This window comes from Macaca thibetana, chromosome 2, assembly GCF_024542745.1.
Source record: "Macaca thibetana thibetana isolate TM-01 chromosome 2, ASM2454274v1, whole genome shotgun sequence".
Classification (NCBI taxonomy): Eukaryota; Metazoa; Chordata; class Mammalia; order Primates; family Cercopithecidae; genus Macaca; species Macaca thibetana.
Genome location: NC_065579.1, coordinates 96780068 through 96800028, shown reverse-complemented (window position 1 = coordinate 96800028; position 19961 = coordinate 96780068). Strand labels below are relative to the sequence as shown.

The 19961-nt window shown below is 36.6% G+C and overlaps 2 protein-coding genes across 7 annotated transcripts in view; one reads left to right on the top strand and one right to left on the bottom strand.

Moving 5' to 3' along the window:
* The window catches only part of HHATL (hedgehog acyltransferase like), a 464648-nt gene that overhangs the window by 80641 nt on the left and 364046 nt on the right, over window positions 1-19961 (top strand). The window lies entirely within an intron of this gene.
* Window positions 1-19961, bottom strand: part of NKTR (natural killer cell triggering receptor) — a 49109-nt gene that overhangs the window by 27037 nt on the left and 2111 nt on the right. For 4 of the 5 annotated variants that reach the window (XM_050780341.1, XM_050780345.1, XM_050780343.1 and 1 more), the window contains exons 3-6: window positions 4081-4155; window positions 2607-2714; window positions 2030-2074; window positions 224-311 (exon numbers count right to left, since the gene is read on the bottom strand). In XM_050780341.1, the coding sequence (XP_050636298.1) occupies window positions 224-311; window positions 2030-2074; window positions 2607-2714; window positions 4081-4155 (316 nt within the window). The other variant, XM_050780344.1, reaches the window with a different exon arrangement.

The window sequence follows — 19961 nt, the reverse complement described above, 5'->3', positions numbered from 1 at the left end:
GTGTAAATTTTAAGTTTTTTAAGTCCCATTCTTCCAATCCAGGATATATGCTGAATGCTGAGGCAGTTGTTAAGACGTTCTAAGTTTCAATGATATTAGAAATTAATAATAAAAATAAAGCTGACAGAATTTTAGCATTAAACTTGGTTTAACTATACCATCTTTCTTATGAACAGCGCTTCTCTGTTTAAGAAAAGCTCATCTCTGAATTATGCCTACTCACATGAAAAACTGGGAACCATTGGTATGTTTCCCTCGATTTGCCATTGACAAAAGGAACGCTCTGTCATGTTTGAGAATAAAGTTTTCATCTGTTTGAAGAAAACACAAATTTGTCAGTCTCCAATTATAAGTCACTTTAAAGTAATGTTCAAGTAATAAATAGAAAGCAAAAGATGAAATTCCTCTTCTGGTCAGTACAGATAACTTGACTGAACACTCAGAAAAGAAAAATTTAAGCTAATCAAATAACAAAAGCATAAAAAGGCCAAAAGATACTAATTAAAGCCTTGAGGAAAAGAACATATATTTAATACTTTATACAAACAGCCTTAGAACAGTCACTTTTAGTAGTAATATACTTTGGCTAAATGATATTTAAATTATTAACTTTCAGGGAAAACTAGTACAATTTTAGAAAAATCTCTAGCTTACTCCTCCAAATTTCCAATTAGCTTGCCTAATGTACTATACATGGAAGAAGTTTAATAATCTTTTTAGGTGTTTAATTTTTATACAGTAAATGTATTATTCAACTGAATTGAAGCTAGACTACAAGACCAAAAAAATTATGTTATAGTAAGTTACAGGAACATATCTAAAATAAGTATGTGTATACTCAATTGTATCACAAAATTATCTAAGCAGGAAAGCCCTGTGAAACAAAAATTTAAATAGCAAAATACAATTTTAAGGTACAAAAGTATCTGCCACAGGGAACAACCACAAAGTGGCCTAAAGCATTAGTTTTAAATTGCTACATAATAGAACCAGCTAAACAGCTGTTTCCTACTAGTTCAAAGGAAAAAAAATCTGTGATAAAGATCACTTAGAGTTATTTTAATTCCAGCAGGAATATCCTTGAAAACTAATTTAAATGTCCTTTTAACATTCATACAAACAAATCTTCTTCAGAACAAACAGAAACATAGAAAACTTTAAAAAGTGATTACCTTGGGAACAGGCTTCTGAAAAAGAGTAGTAATCCATTTTCCCCCAAAGGAAATATAAAAGACTATTATAACACTGAAGCTATTATAGCGTTAAAACCTAGTAATATTAGATTTCATTACAAACCTCTGCAACTGACTTTTCTAAGGCTTTTTGGGGCAAGTGCAATAGTTAGATTTATGCAGATGCTACTATTATAAGAATAAACACAGTCATAGTTCTAATATACAAAAGAAAACATACAAACCTTTGAAAAAGGAGGAAATTCAACTTTTATTCAAAGAAATTGCTTGGTTTAGGGGAAAAAAAACCCCACAACTAGACTCTTTTCCCTGATGTGAAATTAATAACCCATTGGGAAATGAAAAAAGATACAGAAGTATGTATGAAATAATACACAGAATTTTCCAAGTCTTCAAGCAATATAGAAATCCAGCCACAACCTGACCCAGACTGTCCATAAATTTATTAGGAAGGGTGCAAGGGAACAGAATTGGAGTTTGTGTTACTGAGCTTCGTTCTCTTACCTTTTCATTTTGCAAAAGACCACATTCTCTATAAACAAAAGAATATGTTGACAGTTTTAGGCAGGAAGATAGGAGTTTTCATGTATATAGTTGCCTAACCTCCATGCTGAAAGTCATGTTTAACCATAAAGTTAGCCTTAATTAATCTTGTCAATTAAAAATTATATATTACAATATAATTTATCCCCAAATTCATGCAAATAAAGTATTTTCATGCAGCATTAGTTTCATGCAAAAAGTGAACTATAAGTAAACCTCTTCTCATTAAAAGTATATGATCAAACTTGCTTTAATATCAGAACTGAAACAAAAGACGGTAAAATAAGCCTTACCTTTAAAATATCCACCATAAATTGATTCTCCACCTTTTCCATTACCTGCAAATAATGAGTTACATTAAGCCATAATGAACATTAAAAATATACTAACACATAAATCATTTTTGATAGCTTCAATTTGCTGAAGGAAACCTTGGAATGTTATAATTGCTGCAATAATCAAAATTCTCAAGAGTCCTCAATTAACTTCATCTTTAAAATATATGTCAAATCCCATTACAATAAATACCATAAAAAAAGCCATCTTCACAATCCACTTATTTCAAACAGTAACAACATCAAAAACATTCTAGAACAAAAGCAATCAGACAGTACTTTGGCATTCATTGTAAAGGAATTCACTAAGTAACTATAATATTAATAAACTGCATAAAAACAAGATAAAATTTCTTACGTGGTACTTTGCTTTTTCATACATTCTGGATCTATAATATTCACTCATCCAACAAGTACTCACTGACCACATTTTATATCATACTGTAATTGACACAATATTTAGAACTAAGAGTAATAATGAAATACTTTAGAAACTGATAGATGGAGTTATTAGGAACACAACTTTTAGCTCTACCTTCACTGAAGTCCCCACCCTGAATCATAAAGTTTTTAACCACACGATGGAACGTAGAACCTTTATAACATAACTTCTTCCCAGTTGTTTTCCCAAGGCCTTTCTCTCCTGGAAAAAAAAAAGAAATGAAATTTAATTATACATACATCCTTCCATAGAAAGAACAAACCAATTAATCCTGTGTCAAATCTTGCTGGGCACTGGAAGAGATATAAGAAGTAGATGACATGATAATTTAACATACACACATGCATGCAAACCAAAATAAATAATAGAAAGCAGCATGTAAATGTAAAATTGTGTGGTACAGACTCTACATGCTATAGGACCTAATATTAGACACACTTGTCACTCTAGTTAAAGAACGAGGTCAGGCACAGTGGCTCATGCCTGTAATCCCAACATTTTGGGAGGCCGAGGTAGGCAGATCACTTGAGGTCAGGAGTTTGAAACCAGCTTGGCCAACAGGGTGAAATCCTGCCTCTAAAACAAAAAAAACAAAAATTAGCCGGGTGTGGTGGCGCAGGCCTGTAGTCCCAGCTACTTAGGAGGCTGAGGCAGGAGAATCACTTGAATCTGGGAGGTGGAGGTTGTAGTGAGCTGAGATCACACCACTGCACTCCAGTCTGTTTTGGAGACAGAGTCAGATTCCGTCTCAAAATAAACAACAAAATTAAGGAGTTAGGGCAAAAATTGCATATGTGCATCCAAGTAAGAATTTAAAATTTCAGTGTGTTCTAATTTTTATTTTATTTTATTTTTTTTGAGACGAAGTCTGGCTCTTGTCCCCCAGGCTGGAGTGCAATGGCGCAATCTCGGCTCACTGCAAGCTCTGCCTCCCGGGTTCAAGTGATTTTCTTGCCTCAGCCTCCCGAGTAGCTAGGATTACAGGCGCCTGCCACCACACCCAGCTAAGTTTTGTAATTTTATTAGAGACAGGGTTTCACCACGTTGGCCAGGCTGGTCTTGAACTCCTGACCTCAGGTGATCCGCCTGCCTTGGCCTCCCAAAGTGCTGGGATTACAGGCTTGAGCCACCACGCCCGGCCAGTGTGTTCTAATTTTAAAGTAACATTATAGATGTTTCCCTCCCCATTTTTTCTATTTATTTAAAATTTATTGTAAAATTTGGAATACTAAATTTTTTCAAAGTAGTGAAATTCATAAAATTCCATCAAATCAGTTTTGAATGTGTGCTATTATTTTATAAACTAAAATGTATAGAGAAGATTCCATTACATAATGTAGATTCTTACTCTTTTTCATTTTTGAGATCATTCCTTTCTAATATCTTCCCCTTAAGAAATGCTTCCCTGATTTCATATAAAAGTCAGTGTAAGTAACTCTTTTTTTTTTTTTTTTAATTCACAAAACTAATTTCACAAGTCCATTATAATTTCAGGAAAATATCTATTCTGTTCAGCAAGGTAAAACTGTAAGACACAGCTTCTCATCGGAAATAATAATTCACTTACCTGAGCACAAGCAAAGGAAGTTTTTGCATGTTTTTGGACATATGTCTGAGAAGAGCTGAAACATAATGCGACCAACTGAAATAAAATACATAGGGGAAAGAGTAGTAAGCAAGTTAAATATATCATTTTAATGGGAGAAAGAAACAGGGCTAACAAATTAGAAAGTCTATTTTTATAATTCATTTTAATTTGTTAAAAGATGTAATGGGAAAGCATTTAACTGGGTGATGCCTATGAACAAGAACACCACTTTATTTGTTATTATTAAAATTTACATGCAGCCAAAGTGGTTCCAGCCCCAAAATTATAGGATTTTAAGTGTGTTTTAAAGGAACTTTGTATTATTAGATTCCTTGTAGTAGTATAGTCCCCTATCTGAACTATAATCTTCTTTAAAAATACTCTCAATAGTTGTTTGATTTATGCTTGGGCCCTTCCAGTGATGAGAGTACATCAACAGATAGTAATTCTGGCCAGTATTGTTAAAAAGAAAGGTCTCTGTCTCTTTATTTTCAGCTTTCTTCCTTTAAGCAAGAACTGTTAAGAGCCACCTTCCTGAATTGCACCAATCACACTTAAAATTCACATTTTAAGCTAGGCATGGTGGCTCACACCTATAATCCCAGCACTTTGGGAGGCTGAGGCAGGGAGGGTTGCCTGAGGTCAGGAGTTTGAGACCAGTCTGGGTAACGCAGAAGAATCCATCTCTACAAAAAATTTCAAAAATTCGCTGGGGAGGGTGGCACATGCCTGTAGTCCCAGCTACTGGGGAGGCTGAGGCAGGAGGTTCACTTGAGCCCAGGATTTCAAGGCTGCAATGAGCTATGACCATGCAGTGAGCTTTGATTGTGCCATTGCACTCTAGCCTAGGTGACAGAGCAAGACTTAAAACAATGCCTCCCATTCTATTCCCCGAGAGAGCAGAAACAGAAGAGGTTATGGTTCCCTACAACAAACACGAAATTACAAGGAAAAGTCTGTAACTTCAATTTAACTATGCCAGAGAAAAATGGTTCTCAAACTTTGGTCTCAGGGTTCTTCTAAACTCATTATTGAGCTTTTGTTTATCTGGTTCATATCTATTGCTATATACCATATTAAATGTTAAAACTCAGAAATGTTTAAAACAAGAATACACACGCACACGTTCCATTAGCTGTCAGGGCAGTGATATCATCACATATTAAAATATAATCTCTGGAAAACTTGACTGTATATTCACAAGAGAGCACAAAAGGTGAATCATAATCTATTACTATAAAAATAGTTGTGACTTTATGGACCTGTTGAAAGCATATCAATAAAATAAGAAATGCAGTTCTGATTTGCAATTAATAACTCTCGAGTTCCTTTTCCCTTTATTCTACAAGATCTTTTCCATTATAAACATTTTTATTTATTCAAAAGGACTTACAGAATAAAAATTAACTGTGGACCAAGCATAAATTATGTTCAGAACAGATACAAAATGATTCTGTATCACTAAGATTGTAATTTATTCCTGGCCCTATTAGTCACTTCCTTTGAGGAGGAAACAATGATACTGCATTATAGACATCTTTAATGGGTAAAGCGGGATCATGTGAGAAGACGTTCCTGTGTCAACACTCTTAGCCTATAGCTTTAAAAGAGCCAAACTATAAAGCATTTTCAAAACTTTGTAGCTATTCTTAAAACCTAAGGGAATGAACAAAAAGACAGAAAGCAAGCAAAAAGGAGGACTCACGACTTGCAAGCAGGGAGCAATGTATCTAAAGTCATTTCAGAATTTTAAAAAAATACCTATAATATCAGTAATAGTAACTATCACCCTACTTATATAGCAACATTTTACCAGTATAATAATTGTATTTTCATCAGTCTTCATAAATCCCTGGGAAATGGCTTAGCTGGTGTCAAGTTCAAAATCATCCAGCTTTGTATACCAGAAAGACTTAGACCTTTGCAATCCCTGTAAGATGGCTACTTTTCAGGACAGAAGACATAATCCAAATAATCAAAACGTAGGGCTTTTCTTAGGACCACAGTAAATTCAACATCAGGTGTTTTTTGTTTTGTTTTTTTTTTTTTTCAAAAACTTGTAATGCCTCAAAATGAAAGCTGGTCAAAGTTTCAAATGTTCTTAGTTTCTCCTTAACAGATGATTGGAAATTGTGTATCCTCCAGTAGTATAATACACTTGAAAACAGTTAAAATGTGATAACATTCCTATCCAATATTCAGAGAGGGACAGCTAACTAGAGTGGTTTAAAAAAAAATAAATAAATCTCGGCTGGGCAAGGTGGCTCACGCCCATAATCCCAACACTTTGGGAGGCTGAGGCAGGCAGATCACCTGAGGTCAGGAGGTCAAGACCAGCCTGGCCAACATGGTGAAACCCCATCTCTACTAAAAATACAAAAATTAGCTAGGAGTGGTGGCAGGCGCCTGTAATACCAGCTACTCGGGAGGCTGAGGCAAGAGAATTGCTCGAACCTGGGAAGTGGAAGTTGCAGTGAGCCAAGATTGCACCACTGCACTCCGGCCTGGGCGACACAGCAAGATTCCCATCTCAAAAAAAAAAAAAAAAAAAAGAAAGAAAAAACAAATCTCACCTCTAATATCTTACCCTCTTCTAGCTTGGTGCAAAAAAAAAAGTCTTTTGCCCTCTGAACCTCGTGGCACAAGGGATAGGGCAGAGGTTTTTATGTCCTCTATGGCATTATGTTGTTAAGAACAAGAGGAAAAATACAACAAAACTGAATTGTTTTCACTTCAATAACATGGTGCAAGGTTAAACATTGGCACACCAGAAAAATAATTTTAAAATCCTGAAAACACATATTAACCCAATCAGGTTTGCAAGGCATGACAAAGGCTGAACTATGGATATTCAGACATTAGTTGAGTCTACTTTCTTAAGTTAAAATGTTTGTATATATGCAATTTGAAGGGATTAAAAACAAAAAGGTCAAAAAAACCACAACAAAACAGCATTATGATTTCTACCTTTATAAAGAGGTAACCTAATATTAATTTCCTTCAAATTAAATCCTGAGATTGAACACTACAGGATACAGACTAGCAAATACTAACTCGAACTGAAGCTCATTAGCAAGATTAACAGGTTTTCAACAAACATTTTTTACTGATGTGTATTATTTTATAGAAAACAGGCTACCATGTGATGATACTTTTATTTTGAAACTCAAAATAGACAATATTTTAAAGGTATGGTCTTTAAAGAAAAAAAAAGGCAATGTGGTTCATTAGTCTAGTTAGTAAATATTTTCGGTGATGGCAAGCATAAACTATGATTACAAAACATATTGAAGATAAAAAAAATTAAGCTGTAATTACAATAAAGAACAGACTGGAATGAATTTGCATAAGTCTCTCTGACTCCCAAACTGATGAGAAAAATGAGTTTGCCAGTAACCCCAACTCTGTAAAGAGTTAAGAACCCCTGCTGATCATGCCTCTTTGGAAACTAACTGCTGCTGACTGAATAAATAAGATCTAAGAAAAATTTATTACTCAACAAACACTACTTATAATTTAGTGGAATTTAGTAATCTTTTAGAATCAGTCATTACTGACTGGGCACACCTGTAATACCAGTGCTTTGGGAGGCAGAGGCTGGAGGATCACTTGAAACCAGGAGTTCAAGAATCAGTCAATACTACTGATAATATTCTTATACATAGTTTTCGTCCACAGAATTAATGTTATGCCAATAAATACACAGCTCTATAATGATAAGACTAAAATATACAGTTAGTGTAAGCATTAGTATGTTGCTTTTATACATGGTTAAGGACAAAAATGACACAAAGCAGGACTAGTTTCTAAATTTAATCCGAAAATACCAACATTCAGATCCTTAAAAGTAAGACAGGGGAATAATATTAAGATTAATCAGGTAGTATCAACACATGTTAAGCTTTGGCTACAGACAGGAAAAGTCTATGCCATGGTGTAGATTCTAATTTGGCCACCAGATGAAAGGAATAAAATCACCAAGTACACAGATGGAATAAAATCAAACATCATCTTTCAATACTGTTCCTTGTTTTCAGAAATAGTTGCACTGGAATTGCAGAGTCAATGGTTTAAAAAGGAGACATGTATTACGTACATAGAAGATATGGTAGTTGGAAAAGTGAGCATCAAGTAGAAAAATGTTGCAGGGGTTGATATACTACAGAAGGCAAAGAGTAGCCCATAGAACAATTAATTACAAGCAAGGGTTGAGGAAAAGGGCAAAGGTTAAGAACAGATCACACTAGGTACGCAGAGAGCAAAATTTAGGAAGAAGATTAAGAAACAGGAGCAGCATTTCAATAACACTGGGCCATTTACTCAAATTTACTGAGATCTTACCCATATGTCAGGGAATCCAAGAGCATTATATACTATTGTGCCTGAGTTTCAAGAAGAATATAGTGCCTGAGTTTCAAGAAGCTCACATCTTGGCTCGGAATGACACATGGAAATGCAGTTGCTACACAATATGATGAGACATAATTAGTATGAACTAAGGGCACTTATATAACCTAGGTCTGACTGATGTGTGTGAACGCAGAGAGATAGAGACCATGACTGCTTTACTTACCACTATATTCCCCAGAGACTTGCGTAGTGCCTGGTACAGAGTTAGGTGCTCAAGAAGTATTTAATACTACTACTACTCAAAACAAAATTATTCAAAGACAGATTTACAAAATACACTTTCACAAATGAAGGAACACCCAAATACACAGATCAAAATTATTCACTACATACCAGGAAAACGTATGTAAGTGGAGCAACACCAAGATATCAATTAATAAAGCTATTTATTTTTGGAGATAAAAACGGAAAAAAAAGCTTCCTAGTATCCAGGCAGTAGAATCATATCGCTCACAAAGAAAAAAGAAAGACCAGCTTCAGACACCTTACATTACAAACTGGAGACAACTGAGCATGGTCTACCATTTTTAAGGAATAATAGTCTGTGAAATAAGAATTCTATACCTAGCAAAAGAAATACAATTACATTTTATCCCAAAATATCTATTTGAATACACATCCCTGAGATATAAGTCAAAGAATTAATGAACGAGAACTAGTAGGAAGAGTGGCATTGGGCACTGAATCTTAATACCTTACAAAATTAAACCTAAATCACTATAATTATGGTTTTAAAATAAAAGGAAATGAGGCCAGATGTTAGAGCTGCCAGGTATGACAATGCAAACAGTGTTAATTATGGTTTTAAATGTTATCAGTATTAGGAAACAAAGTTATGTAATGGCAACATTTTTTTAAGTACCATCTAAAAATGTTCTTCCTTTGGAATAGGTAATGTTCTCATGACTCAAAAATCAGTGGAAAAAGGTACAGGATGAGAAGACTTGTTCCCACCCCTATCAACAGGTACTCACTTTCATTAATTTTCTGTGTATTTTTCCAGTTTCTTTTCATACACAAGCAAATATTGATATATTCTTATTTTTCTTCCTTTAAAAAATGGTAGATTATGCACACTGTATGGCACCTTGCTTTATTTACTTACTAACATACCATGAACTTTTCTTATGTCTGTGATATAAAAATAATCTATGTTATTTTATTTTTTAAGAGGCAGGGTCTCGCTCTGTCCCCCAGGTTGTAGTACAAAGGCACAACCTCTGCTCACTGCAGCCTCAACCTCCTGGGCTCAAGCAATCCTCCTGCCTCAGCCTCCTGAATAGGTGGGAACATAGGGGCATGCCACTATACTTGGCTAATTTTTGTATTTTTGTTGAGACAGGGTCTCACTATGTTGCCCAGGGTAAAAATAATTTCAACTGGAGAAAGGTAGTGGGGAATCAATAAAAACCAACAAGAAGGATTTGGACTGGTGAAAGAAAATACATATCCTCATACTTCATAGTGGGAATCAACAGGTAGACTTTCCTGAAGCAGACAGAGAGGAAATAAGGGTTTAAGTATACTTTTCTTTTCTTTTTTTTTTTTTTTTTTGAGACAGAGTCTCACTCTGTCACCCAGGCTGGAGTGCAGTGGCACGATCTCGGCTCACTGCAATCTCCGCCTCCTGGGTTCAAGAGAGTCTCCTGCCTCAGCCTCCCGAGTAGCTGGGATTACAGGCACCTGCCTCTACGCCCAGCTAATTTTTTGTATTTTTAGTAGAGACGGGGTTTCACCATGTTGGCCAGGCTTGTCTTGAACTCCTAACCTTGTGATTTGTCTGCCTTGGCCTCCCAAAGTGCTGGGATTACAGGCGTGAGCCACTGCGCCCAGCCAAGGGTTTAAGCATACTTGAACAGGTATTCACCGGTAGAACTAACAAAATTTTACATCTTTCAAGCTTCTTTGGTGGGAGGGGCAGCAACCTAATAAAATATATAAAACAAAGGAAATAGCAAAAAAACAAGAAATACAAGACCAAAACAACTTAATTATTTAGTCACATGAAGCTTTTTCCATGACATGTCCATAAACACCCAGCTAAAGGTTTCCTGCAGATAGTACAAGCAAAAACTCAAAAGAGAATGTATTTACTGGCTCATGTAGTTATGACAAAGGATATTAGTGCAGATCAGAGAATCAAAGAGCCAAGATGTCAGGAAATGAGGCCAGATGTTAGAGCTGCCAGGTCTGACAATGCAAAAAGTGTTAAATACCACTTATTCATCCCAATCACTTCATATAGTCATAAATATTTTCATTAATGAATAAAGCTAAAGATAAATTAATCACTTAGGAAGGTAAAAGGAAGAATACCAAAATTTAGAAAAAAGAATTATAAGATAGTATGTAGAATAAAAAACAGGCCCAATAAAGAAACTAAAATGCTGCTAACTATCCAAAAGAGTGCTGCTATTAATTCTTCAGATACAGATGAATTACTTCTAATCTTCAAGTAACATTAAAGTGTAACGCCATATCAACTGTTCTAGAGCACAGCAAAAGATGAAAAGTTTAACTTTTTCGAAACAAAGTAAAATTGAAACCAAAGCCTGGGAGAGATGATATAAAACAAATTTAAAACCCCATATGCCAATCTCATTTTAAAAGAGACACTATTCAATATTAGGAAATCTAATATAGTTTATTGACATGAAGGAAAAATCCTATAAAAATCCCATGAGAGAAAAAAAAAAAACAAAACCCATGATAGAAACCAAAAGCCCACAGTGAAATTCAACATTCATATCTATTACAGAGATAAAATATATTTTAAAAAAGAAAAATATAAATTAGAAAAAAGAAATTCAACATTCATTCCTTTATATAACACGCATATTCTCAGATACCTTTCAAATCAACCATCAGCAGTATGTTTAATGGTGAAACACTCCTATAACATTAATTCCACTTAAGAAGAAACAAGTCAAAAGTAGTTGTTAGCATCACTACTGTTTAATGCTGTTTCAGAAATTCCAGTCAACGCAAGCTGGGCGTGGTGGCTCACGCTCATAATCCCAGCACTTTGGGAGGTTGAGGCAGGTGGATCACCTGAGGTCGGGAGTTCGAGACCAGCCTGACCAATATGGAGAAACCCTGTCTCTACTAAAAATACAAAATTAGCAGGTATGGTAGCACACTCCTGTAATCCCAGCTACTTGAAAGGCTGAGGCAGGAGAATCACTTGAAAGCGGAAGGCAGAGGTTGCGGTGAGCGGAGATTGTGCCATTTTGCGTTCCAGCCTGGGCAACAAGAGCAAAACTCCATCTCGAAAAAAAAAAAAAAGGAAATTCTAGTCAATGTAAGTAGACAAGAGGACAATATGAGAGATTTACAAGTAAAAAAGAGCACATTTATCATCATTTGAAACGTTATACACCTAGAAAGTCCAAAAGAACCAACTGAAATACCAACAAATACTGAAGTTGTTGATATTGATATTACGACAAACAAAAACAAGTAGAAAAAAAAATACAGTAAAAATCACATTCTCAAAAGCAACAAGAAACATTCTAACCACATAACCATAAGAGTATAGGATCTATAAAAACAAAACTCCAACTTTCAGAGGCATAATGCCAACCTGAATAAAGGGAGAGATATCTTGTTCTTGGACAAGACTCAAAATTGCAAATGTGCCCAATATTCTCGAGAGTAACCTATAATAACTTAATTGCAACCTTCAAAAATACCAGTGAGACTTCTGAGGGAACTTGACAAAATGATCCAAAAGGTTGTCTGAAAGAATAAATGTGCAATTCCCCTGCTTGAACTTTTGTTTTGAAATTTTCAAATCTACAAAGATGTTTTGCCATATTTATCCCTCTCTATACACACAATCTTCTGGAACAAACTGAAAGTTAAAGACACGGTGACACTTCACCCCTAATTATTAATACTTCAGCTTATACTCCTAAAGAATAAACATATTCTGCTACTTAAATCCAAAACCATTACTACACCCAAGGAATTTAATAGTGATTATCATCTACTCCATAATTGTGGCATAATATGAAATATTACATTTGACCTCTGTCCCCAGTTTCTAGCAGAGTGCTCCTAAAACTTGTAATTTTCTAAGTGATAGGACTGATAGCAGCATCTTTTGTTCTATTTGATTCCTCCCCCTCCCCCTCCTTCTCCTTCTCCTTCCTCCTCTTCTTCTTTTTTTTTTTTTTTTTGATGTAAGAGTCTTGCTCTATTGCCCAGGCAGGAGTTGCAGTGATTTCAGCTCACTGCAACCTCCACCTCCGAGGTTCAAGCAATTCTCCTGCCTCAGCCTCCTGAGTAGCTGTGATTACAGGTGCTTGCCACCATGCCCAGCTAATTTTTGTTACTTCTTTTTAGTGGAGTCAGTGTTTCACCATGTTGGCCAGTCTGGAACTCCTGACCTCAAGTGATCTGCCTGCCTCGGCCTCCCAAAGTGCTGGGATTACAGGCATGAGCCACCACAACCAGCCTACTATTTGATCTTTCTTTCAGATTCTTGACAGAGAACACTTAAATCCCTTAGCATTTGCATCCAAAGAAGAGACTCTTGGCAGACTCCTAGATAGCTTCATGATAGGGGCTGGTTGCCAGAAAAACCATGCCTTGGTTAGAGGTCTAGAACGTTCAGCCTCACTTTCCAACCTTCAGAGAGAGAAGAGGTGCTGGAGATTCACTTAATAACTGATCACACATACGCAATCATACACATGATGAAATAACTGACCATACATACGTATGTTTTTAGCCACAAAACCCCCTAACTGGCAGGGTTTAGAGAGAGCTTCCAGACTGGAGAACACAATGAGTGAGGGTGGCACGTCCAGAAGGCCCATGCATCTCCCCACCCTCTGTACCTACCATACCTTGCCGTAGGCATCTCTTCCGTTTGGTTGTTCCTGAGTTATATCCTTTATAATAAACCAGTTATGGTAAGCAAATTGGCTTCCTAAGTTCTGTGAGCTGCTCTAGCAAATTACTGAAGCTGAGAACGGGGTTATAGGAATCCCTAATTTACAGCTGGTTGGTCAGAAGTAAGAGTGACTCAGAGGCTGGGCACAGTGGCTCATGGAGGCCGAGGTGGATGGATTACCTGAGGTCAGGAGTTTAGGACCAGCCTGGCCAACATGGTGAAACCCTGTATCTAATAAAAAATACAAAAATGAGCCGGGAGTGGTGGCAGGCGCCTATAATCCCAGCTACTTGGGAGGCTGAGGCACGAGAATCGCTTGAACTCAGGAGGCAGAGGTTGCAGTGAGCCAAGATCGCACCATTGCATTCCAGCCTGGATGACAAGAGCGAAACTCCGTCTCAAAAAGAAAAAAAAAAAAAAGTGACTCAGGACTTGCGATTGGCATGCCCGCAGTGGGAGCAGTCTTGTGGAACTGATTTCTCTTAACAGGTGGAATATGACACTAACTCCAGGTAGATACTGTCCAGAATCAAATTGAACTGTTGGACACTTAGTTGGCTTTGAAGAATCTGTTACTGTGGGAAAAAACTCCTCATAATAGTCCATATTCAAATTTACCCAACTACCCCTACAATGCCCTTTCTGTTTTTTTCCCCTTTTCATTCTTTTTAACGGCTGAATGGAATTCTGTTGCTTGGCTGTACCAAATTTTACTCAACCAATCCTCAACTGATTAGCATTTGAGTTCCTTCTAGTTTACTGACAAATATACATCTATTTTTTAAAATCCAGGAACCTCATTCAAGCATTATATACCCATTTGGTTTTCATAGGTTGGCCTCTTTTAATGTAAAACAGTCTCCATCTCCCATCTTTTTTTTTTTTTTTTTTGGCACCCTATTAGAAAGCATGTCAGTTTGAACTGTTAAAGTACCTTTATAACTGAGATATTAGCCACATCTTAGTTGTAAAGGAATTTTCCTCCATTTTAACTTAATAATCTGTTGGATGATACTTCGCACACAGCACAACTTTTCACCTGTGGTTTGGCCACTGATGACTACTTTCTGAACCAGTTATAACCCTGGGGGTTGCAAAATGATGATTTTTCTGATTCCATCAATTCTTCTGTATCTATCAAACTTGAATCTTTCTGTTAAGAGCTGCACGCACCCACCCCATGTCAAGAGCAACACAGTATCAAGAGAAAAAGGGGCCTGGATCCCTCACATGGACAGCCCTGATCTGCTGAGTCTGAGTCCTGTGTGACAGAAAAGCAAAACTTTTTTATTGTTTTAAGTATTGTTATTTAACCTTTACGTTAGAACCAATCTTAACATTTAGCCTAACTAGTACAAGGTATCTTCACATGAGGGTAAACTATACAGTCACTAAAAGTGATTACATATCAGAGGGCTGAGGTGGGAGGATCACTTGAGGCCAGGAGTTTGAGGCTACACCACACTATGATCTTGCCTGTGAATAGCCACAGTACTCCAGCAGGAGCAACACAGTGATACTCTGTCTCTAAAGAAAAAGTAAAAGGAAATTTTTTTTTAGGGATAGTATCTCACTATGTTGCCCAGGCTGGTTGGTTTCTAACTCCTATGCTCAAGCAATCCTCCTGCCTTGGCCTCCCAAAGGCCAAGGCATGAGCCACTGTGCCTGGCCAAGAAAAAAATAAAAATTTGAAATAAAAGTAAAGATAAAATATTAAAAAATGTTAAAAAGTGATTAAAGATTAATTGGTGTTTAATAAAATAAACATTGCTGAATTAAGAATCAGGCTTCAATTCTTTGTACAAGTATACATACATAGTTAAGGAGTGAAAGCAGGAATTCAGGATTTCACTCTACAGCACTAAGTCTCTTGGACTTTAAGATACAGTCTCTGGGAACAAAAGGGACCAAAATCAAAGTTCTACCTGCACAATACCTACAAAATCAAAGTTCTACCTGCACAATACCTAAGTATGAAAGCCCCTTAACTCAACTTAGTGTCCATACTCCTGCACATGCAATGCTTAAAGCAACTTTTTAAAAAAAAAGTCAGATACTGTGCTATATATACTTAACAAATACAGACTGCTCTGTAAGAACAGTGATAGATTTTTAAGAAACATTGCATTATCGAAAATCACACAAAAAAACAACTGTTTCCATAGAAAAATGGGAACTGTGGGGGACAAGGGAGTTTCTAGTTGCAGTAAAAATATTTTTTTCTTTAGGAGTATCAATAATAAATTTTAGCTATTAAGAGGACATTATAAAATCTAAACATCATTGAGGAAACCCTACAACTGACCACACCTCATTTCTGCCTCCATTCCCAGCACCATCATTAGCATAGTGGCCTTCAAATCAGTTAGGACAAACAAGAATGACTCAGAGCAGCAGTGCTATGCAACTGCTCTTCTCTCCCACGCCACTCTTCACCACCTGCTTATCCGATTGTTATACCAAACAGCAGTGTGCCTAATTAAAATTGTGCTCCTTAATCCACCCTATTAGAGTAAGTTCATGTTACAAAAACACAATCTATAAGATGACATTATTTAATTACTCTGCTCAACAATCTTATTATGTAAGCACTATTACACTGGAGTCCTATTATTAGGTTAATAATAGAACTAATAGCTTAATGAGCATATACAGCGCAAGTCATTTACATTTCAGGCCACTGCATCTAGTCACTCTACTCATGAGCTTATGACCTAGGGTGACCTTGAGAGAGGAGATGCATTTCTCCTACTCCCTCAGTACAAACCAGATCCCACATGCTTCTCTTAAAGTAAGAGTTATTTTGAATGTGAGTCTAAAATTAGTTTAATTTTGAATATAAGCAAATTTTCCTGTCCTGTTAGCTTTGGAACCAAATGAAGAACAAAATTGTATAGTACTTCCATTTCACAGAGGTTGTTAAACAGCTTGACCAAGGACAGAAGTAGTACTCAAACATTTGCCTGAATCCTTTGTCACCTCTTAAGACTAATTTCTTGGTATCACTTCCAAATACTTTACAATGTTTGCTAAAAACACATTTTCAAGTCTATTTTTATGAATCTTAAGCAGTAAAGCAAATCCAAACATAACAGTAATTATAGTAAACGTATATAGTTAAACATACCGACTAAAAGACATTCTCAGTGTGGAACAAGACCCATCTATTTGTTATCTACAAGAAATCCACTTTAAATATTATATAGAAAGGTTAAAAGTAAAAGGATTGAAAATGATATACCATCTAAACACTAATAAAACTGAAGTAACTATATTCATATCTGAGGCAAAGGAAACTTCAGAGCCAGGAAAGTTACTAGGAATATAAGGCGTCATTACATAATAATAAGAGTTCACTAAGAAGACAACAATCCTAAATATGTATGCACCCACCTAAGAGCCTCAAAATAAATGAAGCAAAAACTAAAAGAACTTAAAAGAGAAACACGGCTGGGCATGGTGGCTCATGCCTATAATCCCATCACTTCTGGAGGCTGAGGCAGGTGGACTGCTTGGGCGCAGGAGTTCAAGACCAGCCTGGGCATCATGAAGAAACCCTGTCTCTACTAAAAATACAAAAAATTAGCCAAGCATCGTAGCTCACACCTGTAGTCCCAGCTACTGGGGAGGCAGAGGCATGAGAATCACTTGAACCAGGGAAGTAGAAGTAGAGGGTGTGGTGAGCCGAGATCATGCCACTGCACTCCAGCATTCCAGCCCAGGCAACAGAGCAAGACTCAGTCTCAAAAACAAAAAAACAAAAAAAGGAGAGAAATAGATAAATCCACAATTACAGTTGCAGACTTCAATACTCTTGGTAATCAGTAAACAAGCAGAAAATCAGAAAAGATATAAAAGAACTGACCAACACTAATAGCCAACTGGATTTAACTGACATTTATAGAACACTCTACACAAAAACAGCAGAATGTACACTCTTTTCAAGTGCACGAAGAACTGAAATCATGTGTGTTCTCTAGCCATAATGGAATTAAATTAGAAGTCATTTGAGACTGTCTCAAAAAAAAAAAAAAAAAGGGCATCAAATCAACAATCTATGCTTCAACATTAAGAAACTAGAAAAAGAACAAAATAAAAACTGAAGCAAGCATTAGAAAGATAGAAAGAAAGAAAGCAATGAAATTGAAAACAAAAATAGAAACAAAATTCAATCAGATCAAAATCCGGTTCTTTGAAAATGTAAAATGAATAAACCTCTAGTCAGACTGACAAAGGAAAAAGACAAAAGGCAAAATTATCAATATCAGGAATGAAAAGAGACATCACTACAGACTCCACAGATATTAAAAGAGGCTGTGGCAAACAACTCTAAGCACATAAACTTGACAACTTAGATAAAATGCACCAATTTCTTATTAATAAAAACCACAGGCTGGGCGTGGTGGCTCACACCTGTAATTCTAGCACTTTGGGAGGCCAAGGCGGGCAGATCACCTGAGGTCAGGGGTTTGAGACTGGCCTGGCCAACATGGCAAAACCCCGTCTCTACTAAAAAATACAAAAATCTGCCAGGTGTGATGGCAGGTGCCTATAATCTCAGCTACTCGGGAGGCTGAGGCAGCAGAATCATCTGAACTTGGGAGGCAGAGGTTGCAGTGAGCCAAGATTGTGTCACTGCACTCCAGCCTAGGCAACAGAGTGAGACCCCGTCTCAGAAACAAACAAACACAAACAAACAAATTTTTAAAACCCCACAAACTACCAACACTTAAGAATAGACCAAAAAAAAAAAAAAAAAGAGAGACGATGTAAATATTCTTACATCTATTAAATCAAAATCTTAAATGACTAAACAAAATAAGGAACAATCCTGGAATCATTTCAAAAACCATCTTAATAGATTCAGAGAAAAACTCATACACAATTTAAAGACTTTTAAAATATATACCTGCATTTATTCAGTGGCTTTATAATTCAATAGTTAACTTATTTGCTATAAAATGTGCACATTTCTATGGACAGTAATTGAAAAGACATAATGTGCTGTATTCACCTGAATTTTTATCAATACTTCTTCATCTCTCATTAATGTGGACAGTGTGGCCATTCTTAAAATGATCTTTCCTTATCAAAGTAAATCAAAGATACTGTTTTGTATTTATATCAAGTGAATTATTAACTATACAAGTAGTCAAGAGTATTACTTGAGTAAATACATACTGACATATGTATTAATGGTTAAATCCTACAAAACAGGATACGATACTTCATACAAGTGAAGTGATCCTTAAAAGTTGTGTAAAATCAGCTGGGTGCAGTAGTTCATGCCTGTAATACCGGCACTTTGGGAGGCCGAGGTGGGCGGATCACTTGAGGTCAGGAGTTCGGACCAGCCTGACCAACATGGTGAAACCCTATCTCTACTAAAAATACAAAAATTAGCCAGGGGTGGTGGCGCATGCTGTAATTCCAGCTACTGGGGAGGCTGCGGCAGGAGAAATGCTTGAACCTGGGAGGTGGAGGTTGCACTGAGCCGAGATGGCGCCCCTGCACTCCAGCCTGGGTGAAAAAGTGAGACTTCGTCTCAAAAAAAAAAAAAAAAAGGTTGTATAAAACCCACTATTTAGTTAATATACTCAAAAAGTGCTAGTATTTTATGAGACTGAATCATATGAAATTGCCAATTATTAAATGATTAAACCTAGAACAATGTAAGCACTGCATTCCTTGTTTTGTATGATTCAGCATTCTCAAGAGTGCTAATCATATCTACCCATCTATCACAATGAATTACCTTGGATGTTGAGGACTGAGGTTCATTGAACATTTGTCAAACATTTTCTGGAGATTTTTCACAACACAGGTTATGTGCAAATCTAGGACCTCAACATTTACTAGGAAAGGAGTACTTAACATAACTACAGAAATTTTTACTTGTACTTTCTTAAGCTTTTTAAATTTCTTTTTTTGAATTTTTTTTTAGAAACAGGATCTTGCTCTGTTGACCAAGCTGGAGTGCAGTGGTGCAATCATAGCTCATGGAAGCCTTAAATTCCTGAGCTCAAACCATCCTTCCACCTCACACTTCCAAGTACAGGTGAGCACCACCATGCCTGGCTAACTAAAAAAAATTATATTTGTAGAGACAGGGTCTTGCTATATTGTCCAGGCTGGTCTCAAACTCCTGGCTTCAAGCAATCCTCCTGCCTGAGCCTCCCCAAGTACTGGGATTACTGGTATGAGTGCCACCGTACTTTTATCTTTCAGCAATCTACTATTTTTCTTTTCTTTTTTTTTTTTTTGAGACAGGGTCTCGCTCCATTACCCAGGCTGACATGCAGTGGTATAATCTCTACTCACTGCAACCTTCGCTTACCAAGCTCAAGCAATCCTCCAGTCTCAGCCTCCCAAGTAGCTGGGACTACAGGCAAAAACTAAGAGAGCCACCACGCCCAGCTAATTTTTGTATTTTTTGTAGAGATGGGGTTCACCATGTTGGCCAGGCTGATCTCGAACTCCTGAGCTCAAAATGATCCACCCGCGTCTGCCTCCCAAAGTGTTGGGATTATAGGCGTGAGTCACCGAGCCT